The sequence below is a fragment of the Antedon bifida genome, chromosome 1 (assembly GCF_963402885.1).
Source record: "Antedon bifida chromosome 1, ecAntBifi1.1, whole genome shotgun sequence".
Classification (NCBI taxonomy): domain Eukaryota; kingdom Metazoa; phylum Echinodermata; class Crinoidea; order Comatulida; family Antedonidae; genus Antedon; species Antedon bifida.
In genome coordinates this window covers 8,283,970-8,302,835 of record NC_136226.1, presented here as the reverse complement: position 1 = coordinate 8,302,835, position 18,866 = coordinate 8,283,970, and the positions used below count along the sequence as shown (strand labels likewise).

The window sequence follows — 18,866 nt, the reverse complement described above, 5'->3', positions numbered from 1 at the left end:
ATTTGCTAGATAATAGACCGATGTTATACTTTAAATTGAAATATAAAATTTAGTTACAACAAAAATATCATTGCTTGACACCTGTATGCTATATTTTCTTTCCTAGAAGGGATTTTGAAGAAATTAATAGTTTCCTTTGGTTAATATAGACTTGTCAAACAAAAATTCAGCACGAACATTACATATAGGATGACAAGAAACAAAATCGGCAAAATCTGTTTCCTATGAAAGCAAGCAGCGTTACGCACTCGACAGTCAACATTCATGTTAAATCATTATCCCATGACCGGCAATCTGTAAACAGAAGAAATTTAGCATGAAAGCTAAAAAGAACCAACTTCAGCAAGACTGAACACCAGCGTACCCTGGATCAAAATTATACAAGTAATATCACAGTGATCTGATCAGGGGCGAAATACAAAAAACAAAAGTCTGTTTTATCAATCAAAACGGCAAGAACTTAGACTCCAACCATAGAAAAGTTCATTTCAATATCATGGTCCTATCCAAGATCTGCCATAAAACAATGGGTGAGCATTGATGGCAAAGTTTTGATAATAATTTACAACATACGATACCTGATACAGAGAACATACTAATTGAGAATATCTCAAATGGCCAGAATCAGTAGGCTTAGAGTATAGTCAAGTTTAAATCAACTTTAGGGTAGATTATCGATTATCAAATGATAGTTCAATGTATTGTACCCATGCTAAACTTTTGGTTGAACTACTGTATATTATTAAATTATAAGATTACAGTAAACTTCAGTGTTTTTTTTTGGAAATGGTACCAAAATGTTATCGCTAAACACTCGTCTTACTTAAACATTTCCTTTTCCTGAGTGTCTTGAGAAGAATGAGCGTGGATCAGTTAAATAAATGAACAAGATACAACCTATCTTATCAAAACATGTTCTACATTTAATTGAAAAGGGAAGCTAGTACTAGATAAAGTTGAAACTGTAGCCTGCCAATGTCAGCAAGAGATTTCTATGAGCTCCTCCTGTAAAGTGATCTTACATGTGGAGAAGGATTTACTAGCATTTATATATAAATTACTATTTAATTCAGAGGTAACCCGGTTGAAGCGATCAATCCTCTATTTATATCGATAATACTATACCACTGAAAATTGTACATAATAATACAGTTTTTTAGTAAAATCAAGTATCGCCTTTACTAAAACCTTTGTGCCATAAATCTGCTTCACTGTAAAGATATGGAAATCGTAAAACAAAATCCCATTTTGGAAAAGTTTTGACAATTAACATTGTCCAAAAGTTTGGCCAGCATTGTCCAACAGTTTGGACACCATTGTCCAACAGTTTGGCCACCATTGTCCAACATTTTGGCCACCATTTTCCAAAAGTTTGGCCACCACTGTCCTAAAGTTTTTGGCAACTACTGTCCAAAAGTTTGACCAGCATTGTCCAAAAGTTTAGCCACCATTGCCCAAAAGTTTGGCCACCATTGCCCAAAAGTTTGGCCACCATTGTCCAAAAGTTTGGCAACTATTGTTGTTGTTGGCTTAATTGTCATACTATAGGGCTAATAGGAATAGCCTTTAAAACAACTTTAAAAAATTAGCATTATATTTTTCTAAAATCACATTTTTGGTTTGTTGATAAATCAGTTAAAATAGATAGCTGGTCATACCTTTTGACCCTTGGTACCTGTTGGACCAACATCTCCAACTTCTCCCTTTTGTCCTGGATCACCAGGAGGTCCAGCAACGCCTGGTAGCCCTTCTTCTCCTTCAGCTCCTTCAATGCCGATTTCCCCTGCATCACCTAAATATAATCATACTTAAAACATTGAAACATTTTCATCGGTTAGTAACTAGTGAGCAAGAATGTTATGGTGTACATCACATGATTATCAATGTTGATCGTCAGTGGCTAAAGTAGCAAAATCAAACACTCGTGAAACACAGCATTTATTGTTTGGTTGGAGGAGGGAGGATGTTTTTTCCAAATATGTGATGAGCTAATATCAAAGTCAGTACAGTAGCAATGGCAGATCCAGAAAGTTGACATAAAGAATGAGGGTTATTGGGCAGGAGATGTAGGGAGATAATACAATAGGCCATATCCCTTCTCTGGATCTGCCAGTTATACTGTAATAATAAAGAAAACATTTTTCATATTAAGTTCCAACTAAAAACATTTCAAAAGTAACTTTCACCAAGTGCGTGCATTAGTAGTATAAGTGATTTTAGAACTTCCCAGTTTCCTGCAAATGTAATATTTTATACATAAACCATAGTCATCTGTTAATGTTAATATTTAAAATACACATCTCCAAGACAGATGCATAAATACAATACAGTACATTATTCTTCATGGTTAATGTTAACGCAAACATCATGTTATTTTGACAAGTTGTTAACTCTCAAAATGTGATAATTCACAAAATTAATTAAATAAAAGGAAAAAAAGGAAACTTTAAATTATCAAAACATAAACGAATTAAAAACATTTCACTTTATTTCCTTGCTAATGGTTCTCTGTAGACCATGGAGTAATACTCCATGTGTAGACAAAGTAAAAAGCACTCTCTTTAGTACCTTGCTGAGGAACTACTTTACTTCCTGCCAAGTCTTGTTCTAACTTTTTTTAAATCAGGCCACCCACTACTTTTCGGAACTCACCTTATGTTTTTTTAATTCATTTTTATAAGTTTGTCTACTAATAAAATCAATTTACAATACAAATTGGGTCTTATGAACAAACTGTATATTAAATTATATTTGTGTATATTTGGTATCCGAAACCAAGCGTGCTACTGTATGATGCCCAACAGTGTGAGTTGCACAAGACCTGAACACCTGTTTACTGGACATCTCAAAAGGTCATCTCAAAAGGTCAAGTTAGGGACTCACCTCACAGGCAGATCTTACTTTAAACTGATATTGGATTGAACCTTTCATGTAACTAATTGCACAAGGATTGGAGAGATAATCTTTAATCCAATTTGAATAGGGATTATTCACTAATCTCATAAGGACTAGTATTGAGAATCAATTATGGTAAATGTACTAATTACCCAGTTGATACATCTATTGATGACTAATCTAATACTAAGCCGTTTACTAAGTGTTTAATTAACTCATCTTAAAAATTCCTATATATACACAGTTCAACTGTACAGTAAGCGGTCACCCTTGAGTCTGGAAGAAATGTCCACTTACAGAAGGTATCTGCATGCAGAAGGTCACGGTGTCCATCTATGAAGTTCCGTCGATAGAAAGCCCAACTGTTTAGAGCATTTATGACCAATAATTCTTTTCTCTGCATTTACTTTTTTTTTTCTTCATTATTATTAGTATTTTTATTAAATTGTCAGTAATTTAATTTGCAATATTTTGTTTAGAAATTATATTCAACTGTCAAAAGTAAAATATCCAAAAAATCCAAATAGAGCCAAAAGTGTCTTGAGTCTATTGCAAAAGGTAACAAATGCACCGATTAGATAGGAAGAACAACCAGGCTTTTGGATGAGTGTTCGTTATGGGAGGTGTTCAACTGTATATTTTAAAACTCAGCGGTTATAAGAAGAAAGTTTGCCTCATTTTTAAAAGAATAAACATTATAATAATATATACCTTGTCCACTAGAAGAATTTAAATTTCTTTCACTTTGTGAAAGTAGTGGTTAATAAAAGGTCAAAATATTCATGTTAAATCCATGGAGTAAATAATATAAAAAGCATTTATCAATTAATATCTTAGCAACTCCTTAGCATCCGTTTATATGTAATAAGCAACAGTTGGAAAACATTATAATAATTAAGTGAAAACAGTGGGTGTATAGTGTAAATGAATTTAGAAAGTGTGGATGAGATAGCAAATAAGATTGAGGCTATGTAATGGCAAGATAAGCTCTACTATATTACTTCTTTAATGTTTACAAATTATTTGATAATTTGTAAATACATAAATAGTGTATTGCACCAAGAAGTTGTTCGATTTAGTACAGGTACGCTGGTCAATGGACAGTAAAACCAGGACGGGCCCAGGTAAAACCTGTAACTGGCCAGTTTTGGCGAATAAATTTTTACAGAAAATTGTGTGTTAAAAGTATTGATGGTCAGTAATAATCGAATTCAGGTTTATTGTCCAATTAAAAATAATAGCATTATACAGTATAGGGTTCCCAATTTAATCTTTCTCCCTACATTTAGGAGTTTGGGGAGGGGTTTAGGGTAGGGTAAAGAACAAGAACACAATAAACTGCTAACCATGCTACTGACCGACAAAATTGCAAAATTGCAAATGCTATTAAAGCTGATTGGGTTTGACTATATCTAATACCCGATTGCTTAAAAAGCTAAAGTTAATTAATGAATGTTAAAGTGTAACTGTGTCAAGTTAAATGATACATATGAAAGCAATTAATGTTGCTTTTATATTGGGCGGACGTAGTGCCAATGTCCCTTTGGTAATTCACATTAAAGTGTATTACATGTTTCAATGTTTGTTGAAAATTATTATAGTGTATATTTTTTAAACCGCAAGGAAACTAACCATCCAGCGATAATGCTAAAATGAATACAAATGTGTGAATTCTACGGATGCGAAAATATTTATAAAAAAAGTTTCCTCTGTCACAAAATTTGTTTATCCAGATATTAGCCTACTGGGACTATAGCATGTTCATTTAATGGGAAGCTATTTTTATCCGATAGGTAATCTTTTAACACCCTCAACTAGTTATTGTTTTATTGTCTGAATATGAATGGAGATACCTAATAAAGATACAAGATTGATATACTAAAATTTGTCAAATTTTTAAATATAATAAAATACCACAACAATTAAAAGATATCACATCAATAGCAAATGGTCCCTGAACATGCATTAGAAAAGTAGACAAAGTGGGTTAGTTCACTTAATTGCCCCTTTATTACTATGGTGGTCTGAAAGTAGTGCAATTGAGTTGATTGTGATATACAGTATAATCAATTTATTCTGAATCATCCCCAGCCAGCTGCTGTGCGCATTTTTTAAATGGTTTACAGTGAGATTATCAATGGATGAAGCTGAAAATGGTTTTTAAAAATGAAAGAGTGCTCCTTAGTAACAAATTCACACACACACATGTACTGATCACCTGATTAAAAATGGAATGATAAAATATGATATATGAGTGTTAGTTGAAAAGTCAACACATGAAGCTACAACAGATTCAGTCAAAACGCCTACCTTTAGGCCCTTGTATTCCTTTTTCACCTTTGGGGCCTGGAGGGCCACGTGGACCTGCAGAATGCAATTATTCGTGCAAAGCATAAAATAGGAATAGTTACGCCTCCGGTAAATATAGAGAATCAATAATAATCATAATATTCTAGCTATTTCTTTATTAAATTTAATAAATCAATATTCACCTATTTAATATAGGATTCTTATTCATATAATGTAATTTGATGTAAAAAGGAAATTTGATTTGGAAGGAAAATAATTAAATTAAAAAGAAAAAAAAATTTATAAAAAAAAAAATCACATTGGCTACTTTTTCAAATAAAATAACAGTATATTTCAAATATAAAACAAGATACTTTAATAATACTTCTTGTAATTTAATATTAAAAATATTCTCACCTTCAGAACCAGTTGGTCCATCTTCTCCATCTGTACCATTTACACCACCAGGACCAGGTATTCCAGGATCACCCTTGTCCCCTTTTGGTCCTATTGAACCTGGAAGTCCATCAGTACCATTCACACCATCTCCACCTGCGTCACCCTTGACCCCTTTCGGCCCTTGTGGACCAAAATCCCCAACCTCACCCTTCTCTCCTATCGGCCCTTCAGGTCCTGGAAGACCATCTGTTCCATTAATGCCATGGACGCCAGGTACACCAGTATCTCCTCGAGGTCCCTGGTATCCTTGATCTCCTTTTTCTCCTTTAGGACCCACTAATGAAGATGCTTCTGATGTTACAACAGTATCGGTTACTTGTGGTTCTGGCAATCCACTGGTTATTTCTGTTACACTATCGACTTCTGCAGGTTTAGTTACATCATCTGGCGCAGACGTTGGAACAAACCGGTTATCAGAGGGTGCAGGACTTTTAATTAAATCTTCTACTATGATTGAGGGTGTGGTCACTGGTGATAACATCTAAAATAGAAAAATAATTACAAACTCCAAGGTACAGTGAATATGTAAATTGCATAATGTATTTAAAGTCAAATTTCCCAAAAACCACAAACCTGTCTGTCTTGTTTAAAAGTTTTTTTATAAACTGGATATTCTCTGCAAAGATTATCTGGCTTTTCAGCAAGTTGACTTTTTAGCCAATACAAAATAATTAGATATATTAAGAACATCAATTGTAAAAATGAAACAAAACTGAGGCACGACATAAATAATTATTGAAGTTTATATAATATAATATTTTAGTTATGTAGTTTAATGACATTATTAAATTTTAACGTTATTGGAAAATGTGTCTTTCAAATTAAATTAAGCTGTCTCGGCAAGAATGAAATATGTATACATTATTACATTAAGAGATACAATATTCTATAATTTGCATATAGACATATGTATGAGGATATTGGTTATTATGGTTTAGTTTGTTTATTAGATCTTAGAGTGACATTGATGTACAATGCCACTGGCAATGGTATTTCCCCAGTGTCCAAATACAGGAAAGAAAGTTTCAGTTGTCTTGTATATGATATTAAATTAACACCAAATACTGTAGAAATTATTTGTTGCACAGTATGGCGATACTAAACTATTACGTACTCCTTGCAGTGGTAGAACAACGCGCCGTGAAGATGTTGCCACGAGCAATAAACCACAGCGATTCATGTTAAAAACATTACCTACAGGGACATGTAAAAGCGCAGACAGTATGGAATGTGAATTTGTATAATTTTCAATCAAACTTAACTGGTCGTGACATGGAAATAATTGATAATAAGTTTTGAAAAAAAAGGAATGTTTCTGAAAACTCTTTAAAAGTACAAATATCCACAAAAGAGAATGTGAATTAAAGCAAGACAACTACTAACAATACATGAAATGCATTTATATATTTATTGACAGTTCACGGTCAAGTGAAAGAATGCCTTTCAGGCAGTTTAAAAAGGATCACTCTTTTCAGTTCATGATTTATTAGGTCGAATTTGAATAATAACTAAAAATTCAAAAATTGTAAAATGGCAAAGAAGATTTAATTTCAGGTCAAAACAGTGGGGAAAACACAAGACAGGACTTACATCTTGAGCAATCTCTTGTAAGATATGAGGAATGCATATATTAAAATATGTTTTAATGCGTGTATTTCTACAACTATAATATTACAAGCCATAGAGTACAGTCAATAAATACAGATATAAAGCTGTCGCTCATGGCTTTCAATACCGTAATGCCTTTGTAATAAGGTTATGTTCACACAACCAACCGATGGTTACCTATATTTTGCAAAAGCTGCCTGTTCACAACCCCATTGCGATCTAGATATTATAATTTACCAATCATTTTACTTGTAATTCTTACTTGACACTGAAGGAAATGATTGGCTAACAGATCGCTAACCATTACCTTTCTTGATAACCTATCCTGATCGACCGCACATTATAATTCTGACCGGGCGTTCATACAAGATAGCTCCTCTAGCTTACAGTTCGCTAATGTAAACCAGGCCATTGAGGTTAAATCTGTAGTACCATAATAAAAGCAACTTACAGGATCTATTGAGGTCATTAGCATAGTAGGTTCGAGCGTTGTCTGTTCCCATGATGGCGCTTTGCCTGATGCTGTATATCCATCTAAATCACCACTCCCTGACCATCCAGACCCCTTTAAAAAAAATGCTATAAATTAATATCAAAATCGATGTTATGTGAAATAAACAGGATATTAAGGGTAATGTTATGCTCTATGTTGGCGTCGTCATAAAACATTAATGATGCATATCACAGGTCAAACGTGACAGTCATGCCTACAGTTTTACGATATTACAGTAATAGCATTAAAAATACCATTTCAACAAAAAAAATTATGTTATTAATTTTATGACAAACCAATATATTTAGCTAAATTAATTGTAATTGCATAAATAATTATTAGCAATTGAATTTTACATATTTATTACATAATTGAAAAATTTAATTTCCAGGTAGATTAAACATATCAACATTTTGAGAACATTAAATTAAAAGTATCATTTAGAATTGTATTTGGATTAGTTATACATATTGTACATGAATTTATTTGAGTAAGATGTTCCAAATTAAATTTCAAAGAAGAAGAAGACTCTATTCATGGAACAGCACTATGTGGACATTTTCCTGGGTCACATGGAGCATCCTCTCGCTACCTTTACTTAATTTATCAATAATGTTCACACCATACAATTTACAAAACATGGAAACAAAATATAAAATGTAACATAACAACATGCATTGTGCAAAGTAAATATGGTCAACTCTCCAAAATTTATACTACGAAAACCTTCCCAAAAAAGGCTTTAACGTCCACATTTGGGGCAACAAAACATTTCCATTCAAGAGAGTTGACTGTGATCTGGTTTACAGAGGAGAATACATTGTAATAAAAAAACACATACACTGTACAATATAAAATAGAATAATAGATAACAATATTTTATGCTGTATTTTGTACAATGTGGTAACACGTAACAGTATACTGTATGAACAGTGTGACAAGAAACATTTAATACAGTACAGTATATAAAATATATAAAAATATATCGCAACCCATTATAAATTTACATACATGTGACATGAATATGCAAATTAAGAATATACATACAGTAAAATCTGTACAAGATAACAAACTAATAAAATTAGTAATACATTTGTAATAATACATACAGTGTATAATTAATTTGCTATTGTTGATCAAATTAAAATATGTAATAATAATACAAGTATAAATTATACAAAATTAACATGTAATTTAAAAATTAAATTTCAAATTCTTAAAATAAATTTTAATAAAATTCTCGGTGATGAATATCAAAATCAATTTTGCTGACTACAGTCGTGAACTTTGGACCTACATCAGTGATAAGTTGGTATAGTTGTTACAGGCTTTGACAGGTGATGGTAATATAGGATCTTCTGGAATGTCAACTCTAAATACATTAAAGAGCTACCAATAAAAAGGACTTCAAATGGCCAATTAAAAAAGGACTTTGCTTTATAGATTATTTTTTTATTATCAGAGAAAAACAGTACCTGTGAATTAAGCCAGGGGAAACTCAAGGACCATGTTTAGGTCATTTTTAATAACACAGAACGTGCTGTTGGGACCAGAGGACAGGAACATCCTTGAATCTGGTTAGATGTTCTTGAAAAACGAACGCCACCAGATAAAACTTTTTGTGCGAAAGTAGCATGATTTGCATAGAATTTGGAAATTTTCTTAACTCGGTTAAATATGGATGGACATTCAGTAATTAAAAATAATATTAAAATTTTTTAGTATATTCAAAGAGCAAACAACTGTTCCTGAAACTTTTCCAAAACTTTCTTAAATCTTATATTTGATTGGTCTATTTAACTAGATTCTCTAAACTTCAAGGGTATATTATTTTCTTGTTGGATGGATTTACAGGCGCAGATTTAGGCAGGGATAAATAGGCTTGAGGGGCCTGTGTTTCAAATAGTTTGTGTCTAAAGGCTCCTATTTCAAAATCCTGGATCCACTCCTGATTTAGAGGCTAAAGAGTTTTTCTATTTGTTTTTTGTAAGTTTTGTTGAGTATATAGTATTTTCTATTGTACAGCGCTTTGGTCACTTGGAAAAGCGCTATATAAATCCAAAATTAAATAAATTAAATAAAAAATTGTAAGAAAAAGGGACCCATTTTTGAAAGAGGACTACCCTTTCCCAGTATTAGAAGTTTTGCTATATTGACTAACATGACCGATAGTTATTGAAACCCATGTTACAACAAGCTTTCTACAGGCTATTTCCCCCATGCTAAGTCATTTTAGTTATCCAGCTGATTCTACATTGGTAGCCCATATGCAAGAATTCTTTTATACTATTGCTCACTCTGATGCTCAACACCATTGACTACAAAATGCTAGTAGGCCACTTGTGTAGACCATATGCAATGACCTTTTGTTTATGAATGACCTTTTCACGACGTTTGTAAATTGGGCATAGAATAGGCAACCATCGAGGAAGGATACAGAACTTCTTACGATGGATGATGCTGAAAAAAAACTTGGTGACTTTAGCCCAATGACCCTAACCACCTTCGCTTAGCACAATTACACCCATGGGAGGGGTAAGGCCTCCTGCTAGGATAACATACTAACATTAACCAAGTTTCATACAAACATTCAATCCATAATTAATAACATCTGTAATAAACAGAAATGTTTCTTTAAACATTTTAGAATGTCTCTAGATACGTATCGAGGCAAATGGATGCAAGTCTATGTTTCTCTTGTCAACTGAAAGGATACACACGTTTCCTTGTTAAATGGTTGCACCAATTTAATACACATCAGAGGAAATTGTACAACCTCAGTTCATGATTCATTCTTGCAGTTCACATTATCACACTTGATTGAGTCGTTTATTCAATCAAGCATAACAACTGTGGACTTTAACATACAAACCTGTAAATCAATGAGGTATGATTTATTTGCAAGGCTTGCATGGGTGATTGTTACCATCCCGTTTGTGAATATCATGCATGCAAATACACCTTAAATCAAATACTCAAAGAATTTATATTGTGCAGTGGCAAACTACAGCTTAAAACCCTATGATTACAATAGAGAAAGGTGGGGGTGGGGGTGAGAATGATGATGGGGGACACCAACTATTTTAAAAAGAGAGAGTGTGAAATATTGTGCCAAATGTGAGTTATGTGACTTATGTTCCACATGAATATGATAATAGTTAAGCATGATGGAACATCATAATTGACTGAATATGTGTATATTAATTATTAACAGACCGAATCCAACAAATATTAAGGGATCAATTTTATGGGTATTTCTCATCCATGCAATAGATGCACAAGCTTTTTCTAATAAATTTATACATTCTTTGCAGAGATCTGAACGGTACTTTTATGTGAATAGCTCACTTTATGATGACGATCTTGTGCACACTGTAGTGTTGTATTTTTTCCATCCAATAATGTGTAAAAGGATTGGAAGTTTAAACTGATAAAAATACATTTATCTAATTCTCAGTGGCTTTCAGGAAAATGCATCTTTCGCTTTCAATTTTCAAAATTCTTTTCAATTACCTTTTGTCAGAAAATGTAGTCCAACTTCCTTTGTTTTTACAGAAACTCAATCTTTCAAAGTCTTTTTTTTCTACTGGTAGTCAAAGGCAGGGAAATTACATTATATGGTTCTCATCGGCACATCTAACAAAATTTGGTGCAGGATTTTAACTTTCATCACTAGATTTTATTCACTATATGCAAACACTCTCCGACATAGGTTATAGGAATCGGTTAGGCCTACATATTTAGATGCATTATGGCTTTGTAAAAATATATGAACAGACAAGAATGGAATTTAATTTTTCACTGTCAATCTATTTATTTTTTGAAAAAACAAAGATGAACTTTTATTGAAGTAGGGGAAAAGTTATCACGTGGGCATGGCCTTAAAAGTAATCATACATTTTTCTGGTAAAGGATTTGTTACAACCAATAATGTAGAAAACGCCAGCTAATGTATAAACAACCGTTAATGTAGAAAAATCCACCGCTTATGTAGTAAAACCTCCAGCTTATGTAGAAACAACAACAGCTTATGTAGTAAATAAAAATCAACACCAGCTAGTGTAGAAACAGTCAACAGCTTATTTAATTTGATAAGCCTATTAATTAAAAAGAAAAACACATACCAAAATTACTTACAATAATAAACAGCAGATTTCAGAATTCAATCATATTTAAGTTGAATAATGGACTGTTTTTGATTTGATGATTTGAGACTAATAATAATATAATTTTGAATTTACATAAATGAAGGACCTAAAAATGGTGAAATTAAGTGCTGAACTTATTGTATAATATTTACTAAACCAAATGAAAATATGATTTGAAAAATGCTATCAAGTTACACTGTGGATTAGTTTAAGAAAATACCCTTAAATCCAAGCTTAAGTAAAAGTAATTTAAAGGCTTACAAAAAGCTTTAACCTAATTCGGCATAAGCCCTTTAATTGTAATTTTATGATGATAATCTTCCGCAAACATTTATCCATCACAAGCGTAGAATTCCATGGATAGTATTCGACAGCGAAGAATGTGATGTTCTAGCCAGCCAATAGGTGATGACCTCTAAAAACGTGCGTTTAAAGCATCAATATACATATCAATACACTAGCAAGTGCTAGTTTAATTGAACATTATAGCATCACTGTTTAACCACTGTGATCATGTTGATTCAGATGATGACATAATTGTTTTGACATTTCCTATCATTCAAGGTCCAGTCTGGCTGAAATTTCAGCAAATCAGGTTCAACATACCTTTAATAGGCCCCATTTTTAAAGTTCACAGTCGGGTTAAGATCTAACATTGGTGCTAGGGATGTTTTGTTTAAAGGCACATTTCCTACTTTTAAACATAAATAAACATTTAAATCGACATAACTGAGAAAAAATAACACAAAAAACGATATCTTATCTTGGTATAGGATGAAACTTTCATTAATATGGTTTTATTGCCAACTGATTGTTCAAATCAGAAATAAATTGTCTATTGTGTTCGGTTGACTTGTCCAATACCGGATATTTTAATGACGTGCAATAACAAACCATGCAAAAGATAAGAAATGAATTAACTTTTACTGTGTTACATGCTAGTATAGTGCAAATAGCACAGTGGATGCACTTAATAGTTTCAAATCACAGCACAGTATATCATTACTTTTAATATAGCACTTAGAGGTGAATTTCATCTCGCTGTTAAGAACAAAGTAATAATCTTGAAATATTGAACTGGACATTTAAATCTGTTTAGTTTTAAAGTGAAGTACAAACAACCAAAGTCACTGACTTAGTTTAACTGTTTGCCCAGTAAAGACTAACTGATTGAACTTGGCTACATTTATCAAACTGGAATCCCCTTCCTTCTGCTAAAGTATTGATTAAAAAAATTGCGTTGATTTGATGAAATTTAATGGTGGTAGGAACCCATTAAAAAGTTACCAATGGTCGTTGACATATTGTATATCTAATGTTGACGTCATGCGATAAAATGAGGAGGAGCCAATCTTATTGAGAAAGGAGGACAGAGTTTAAGACCTCTAGTCTAATGAACAATATTTCAGAGCTCAAGCAAACATGATAAGTATTTATGTTGGCCTTTCTGGTATGCTGTCTTCACATCTCTGGCGACTAAATGTATATTGCACGGGAAATAAATCTTGACATGCAATGTGCTTTATAACATGAGTCAAATTTGTGTAAGTTATTTGCGAAAATTAAGAAAAACAATCGAAAGGAAACAGAAACGTAACCAGGGACTATGATAATTTAATAATCCATTCTTTTGCCAATTTATTAATCGATGATTCAGTGTAATATAGTTTATTGTACTTTGCTTACATGTTATGTTAGAACACAGCAATGTATTGAGGACAATCAAAGGAAATGATATTGGTTGGTGGTATATAAATAATATCTCAAGAATTGAGTGATACTTGATACTAGGAGTTGCATATCGACGAGCAGAGTGAGTTGCACATCGACGAGCATGTGCGAGTTGTATATTTATTACGTTCAGTAGGCTACACTGGTAGAATACATTATGAGTGGTTATTGTCAGCCAGGGTAGTTAATTTTCAACTTCCTGCTATACAGAACTAACTTTTATTATTTCATGCAAATTTCACCAAATTAATAATCTTTAACATAGACAAACATTAACATGCTAACAACAAAAACCACAACCAAACATTAAGATTAGTGAATTTTATTAGTAAAAGCCACGGATACACACAGAAAACCAAACACAACAGACGAATACCTACTGAAATCATTGTGAATGATTCTGTTACTTCGGATATTATGGCGTTTATCTCAGTTATTGCGCCATCATTTTGAAAATTGTCGATACCTGCCCCGCTTCCAGAACTCTGTAATGAAAACACTCCAAATTCAACTGCTCCTAAATCTACAAAAGCGGTCCATTTGTTATGCCTCAATAATCAGGCACTGATAATATTAAGACCTTGTACAGTATAATGTTAAGCAAAACTATCTATCAGAACAATAAATAGCAATCTGTTTATGACTTCTGAATAGGATTGATTGCATATGGAGGTGGATTTTAAGCTTCAGAAAACAACTACATATTATTAAAATATTATTAATTTTCTGATGATTACATTTTGTTAATTCAAAAAGCAGGGATTTGGCATTTTAAATTTCCAGGTAGAAAGCTGTTATAAAAGGGCAAAAGCATTAGTCACAAGTCATTATTAAATGTTACCACATACAAAAGTAATTACCACTTGGTAAAACATACTGAGAAATGTTATCAAAATATAACAAACAATTGATGTAAGAAACACATTTTGAAATTGTATAGAACCTAAACTTATTTAACAGACACCAAGTTATTATTGGAGTTTTATGAATTCTGTATTGATAAAGCATATTATTGTATTCAATTGTTACACTCCATAATTAAACATATAGTCAGTACTTATTTAGGACATAATTGTATATAAATAAAAGTGTGTTTACAAGTACCACCACCATTAAAATGATGTTACTTACTTAATTAGATAGACCTATAAAATAAAACATGTTAACTAACAACAAGGTGGCCAGCACAATGTATACAGACTTAGTACTTTTAAATTACTGTAGAATAAAGAAAAAATGTACTGTAATTTGAACTACTTAACACAATAATACAGCATTAACTTACTGTACTTTATATTATAAATAAATACAAGAATCTTAACATAGTTTCATTTCTTCAATTCTATTTATTTCTACAGTAAAAATACAGTGTATCAAATAAACAGATGGATCCAGGTGAATATTTATACATGGACATATTAAATAATGAAAGAATGTCTTTATACCAACAAGGAGGATGGGGAGGGTTACAAAACACAATTTTCCCACCAAAATTTTATTATAATTAATACATCAGGAACACATGTGACACAATACTGGTATCTCATACCAGGGAGGTATCCTGCTCATACATTACACTATCAGTATCAGTATAACTATAAAGAATACTCAGTAAGCAAAAGTAGAAAAATAAGCTATATACCATATACCATATTGAGTACTGAATATGCATTTGTCACTGTACTGCGATACTAAAACAAAACAAAAACTCAGTAAATCCTAAAAAAAACCCCAAATAATACTAACCTCTTCTAAGACCTCAACATCAAGACTAGACGCTCTGTAATAAACTATATTCAATATAAGTAGAACCGGAAAAGTAAGCACCATGATTTATCAGAATGTTCTTAATGCCACAATTGTTTCAAGTCTTATGGAAGGAGAAAATGTACACTCCTATCGTAGAATCCCAAGTGTGCTCAAAGGTATAGCTAATCAAAGTATGTTGACATTAGGGCAACATGTGCTCTGCAGATGTTAGTTATGGCTCATTTGGACACAAAGGTACCTATGCTTCCACTAGCTTGGTATAGAATGAACATACAACCCGTCTGTCAGAATAACCAAGACTGAATACCAATCAGACAGTAACAACTGGTTACATCCCATAAACTTATTATCACCACTAACATAAACAACTTGGAGAAGCCTAGTAACACATAAATATTTTCAACTTGATTGAACAAGAAGGTATTTGATAGGGTTAGCAATACTCTACTATAATCCTATTTGTTATGCTTAAAATACCATCTGGAATGGTCTTTTACAAATGGTAACCAACTTAAAATTCCTGAAATAACAAATATGAGATGAAAAATTAATCAAAAAATAACCCAGAAAAAAAAAGGAGAAAATGAGAGAATATTGCATGCGTCATTGTTTTGTTTACAGTATGGGGTCATCCCACCTAGTTTTGTTATTCTGTTAATATTACTATCCCGTTGTAAAAATCTGATAACACTTTCAGTCTAAACCACAGACAGACATAATAAGGATGTCTTTAAAAAGTGCACTTAACAATATTGGAAGAAAAATAATCATTTCTTTACCAATTTTAACTATACAGATGTATGTAATTAGTATGGTAATTAATGCTTTAGTTGTGTTTGTATTTTACAAGAACCAAGGCCCACAAACTCAGCTTGAGGTGGAACCATTTGATCACACTCTGACCTGATCTAGGACCTGGTCATGTTATTTTCAGCCTCAAGTGTTTATACATGATACCAATTCCAACCATATTATTCATCATTTAACTATGCGACTGAAAATTAGCTGATTGACAAAGGAAATTTGATATTAGAACGTCTCATTTGTATTTTTTAAATCTGGGAATCATCTCTCCAAGTAAACACCACTTTCAAACCAAAGTTTCAGTTTAATAATCCAAATTTAAATTTAATCAAATCTGACTTTAAAATTGCATAAACAAAACACATTTAACATTAGTAAGGTGGTCATTCATTATTACAAATTTTATATATGGGTGTGTATCTGCTGCAAACCCTCGGAATACCGTAATTTTTAAACCTCAGTTTTTTCCAGAATCTCTATTTCAAATTCGGTTTCTTGTAGCAAAAAAAAGTGAATCTGTGATGTTCCCAGACAACTTTTCCTCTACTCATAATTGAACAGTGAATTGTTATTTTAGGTCAGCCAAAAATCATACATTGGGCATTTCGATTGAATGACCAGGTCAAGGATTGACACCAATATATGTAGTTTTTTTTTTGTGCTAACAGTCAATCAATCAATCAATCTCTTTATTCATCAAAAACAATACAATATACATCAATTTAAATAAAACAAAATGTATGGTAAAAACACTACAAAATATAAGGATAAATTAATTTAAGTTAGAAGAAAGTGACCTCCAAGAAACCAGTAAAGGGACAGTGAATTATGATATTCACCCATAATTATATTAGAGAAAAAACAGAAATGATTATAAAAAAAACAATAAAAATATTGATCGATATTCAGTTTTTAACATGAATTTCAATATTTATTTCTTGAAAAAAAAAAGATAAATATTTTTGATGAGGTCCAAATTTCACTGGCTGATGAGAACCATTCTATCTCCCATGGCTTAACATATTCAATTTCTGCTAATATCGAAATCTACTCTCACTCTCTGAACAAAAGTACTAAGTAGTACCTAACTAAGCAATGAGGGAAGTAATTAAAACACATACTTGCTTTCACAACAGTTTCACAAATAGGTAAATACTTCCCTAGATTTGCTATGTCTGAAAAAAAATATTAATAATGTATTGCTACACATGGGGCAAATTAAAACAAGTCATGCTTGGTAGTGTATGATGCAAAGCAAGGGAAAAGGATTGGGTGACCTACTAAAGCTGAAAGTTCAAAAAGAACATGCCAGTAAATATTATTAAAGCTATAATTTCTTTTACTTATATTTTTTTTAAAGAATTTACATATCTTTAAAAAATAGGGTAACACTGAGGAATGCCATATTGTTTTTCCCTTTAAATTGTATAACTTGCATTGATATAGTGATATTAGGGCGCGTTTATACAACACGCTATTACACGCATATTCAACACGCCTACGAGAAGTGTGTTGTATAACATCGAAGAGATTCCGTGTAATGAGATTTTAATTGCAAAAAAGGCTACTTGGTTGAATCCTAAAATTTTGTGGATTCCCGGTTGCTGTTGGCGTGTTGGAAGTGTCCTCAGGGTATTGTTTTGACCTCTTGTTAAAAAAAAGTATATGCTTTGAAAATGTTGACCAATCTAGTATTATAATTGTGCCTTTTTTGCATATTCTAACCGATTTAGCACTTAACATTAACGCTAATCAAATGTTGGCATAATTTGGCAAAATGTAGCATAGTTTTATCCTAATTCTAAATAAAACATTTTTTTTCATAATTTTAAAAGCAGATTTAAAAACTCAATAACTGAATAAACTAAATTTTAAACGAAATGATCCTTTATAAAAATCCTTTAAAAAACTCATATTAATTCATAATGCATGCGAGTATCATATTAATTCATAATGCATGCGAGTATACATACAACTTAGGATTATGAACTACGGTATAACACGGTATTACGATTTAATGTATAACTGCAAGGTTTTTGAGGGGTTGACCTCGGCCCGTGCAACACGCTAAAAATTAAAGACTTGTTCAAATTTAGGGTGTTGTATAAACACAGCCTTAGAGTCTAAATTTGTTCTACCAAGTATGTTATTCTATGTCTTACTGTACCTATCGGGCGTGGATGGGCTAAACAGCCCACACTAAAATTTCTTTTAAAATAAAATGACTATATTCTGCAACCCGAAAGATAAATGAAATATTTAGCTCCACTAATCTATAATGCTGGATCCGCACCTGCCTATCAAAAGGAAGGCAAGCAAAAACATGGCGGAAAAAACGAGAAACAAATTCCAAAAACAGGGAACTTCAGTGAGCCATAATCTGTGTGTAAAAGACATTGTTAAACTTTAAAAACAACAGATAAAGACATTCAATAAAAGAAAAAGAAGCAAAAGTATAACAGATCCTGGAAATACTCTGCTGCTCCAAAATGCCAAAGAAATTTCAGAATGGGACAATTCTGTTTTTTTAACTTTAAAATGCATAGTTGTGTTAGGTGTCATGGGTTTCAGCCAATCAATTTTAAGTGTGTGTTGTGTTAAATGATGGTGAAAATCTCTATTTTGTCTGTTGCTAATTCGGCACACATCCTCTATAAATATAGTGTGTA

At 32.2% G+C, this 18,866-nt stretch overlaps 1 protein-coding gene across 1 annotated transcript in view; it reads right to left on the bottom strand.

Annotated features, from left to right (window-relative positions):
- Window positions 1-18,866, bottom strand: part of LOC144840514 (uncharacterized) — a 60,812-nt gene that overhangs the window by 17,389 nt on the left and 24,557 nt on the right. The window contains exons 5-9 of the mRNA XM_078696346.1: window positions 14,004-14,108; window positions 7,703-7,816; window positions 5,602-6,124; window positions 5,206-5,259; window positions 1,659-1,792 (exon numbers count right to left, since the gene is read on the bottom strand). Coding sequence (XP_078552472.1) covers window positions 1,659-1,792; window positions 5,206-5,259; window positions 5,602-6,124; window positions 7,703-7,816; window positions 14,004-14,108 — 930 coding nt within the window. The remainder of the gene's footprint in view (window positions 1-1,658; window positions 1,793-5,205; window positions 5,260-5,601; window positions 6,125-7,702; window positions 7,817-14,003; window positions 14,109-18,866) is intronic.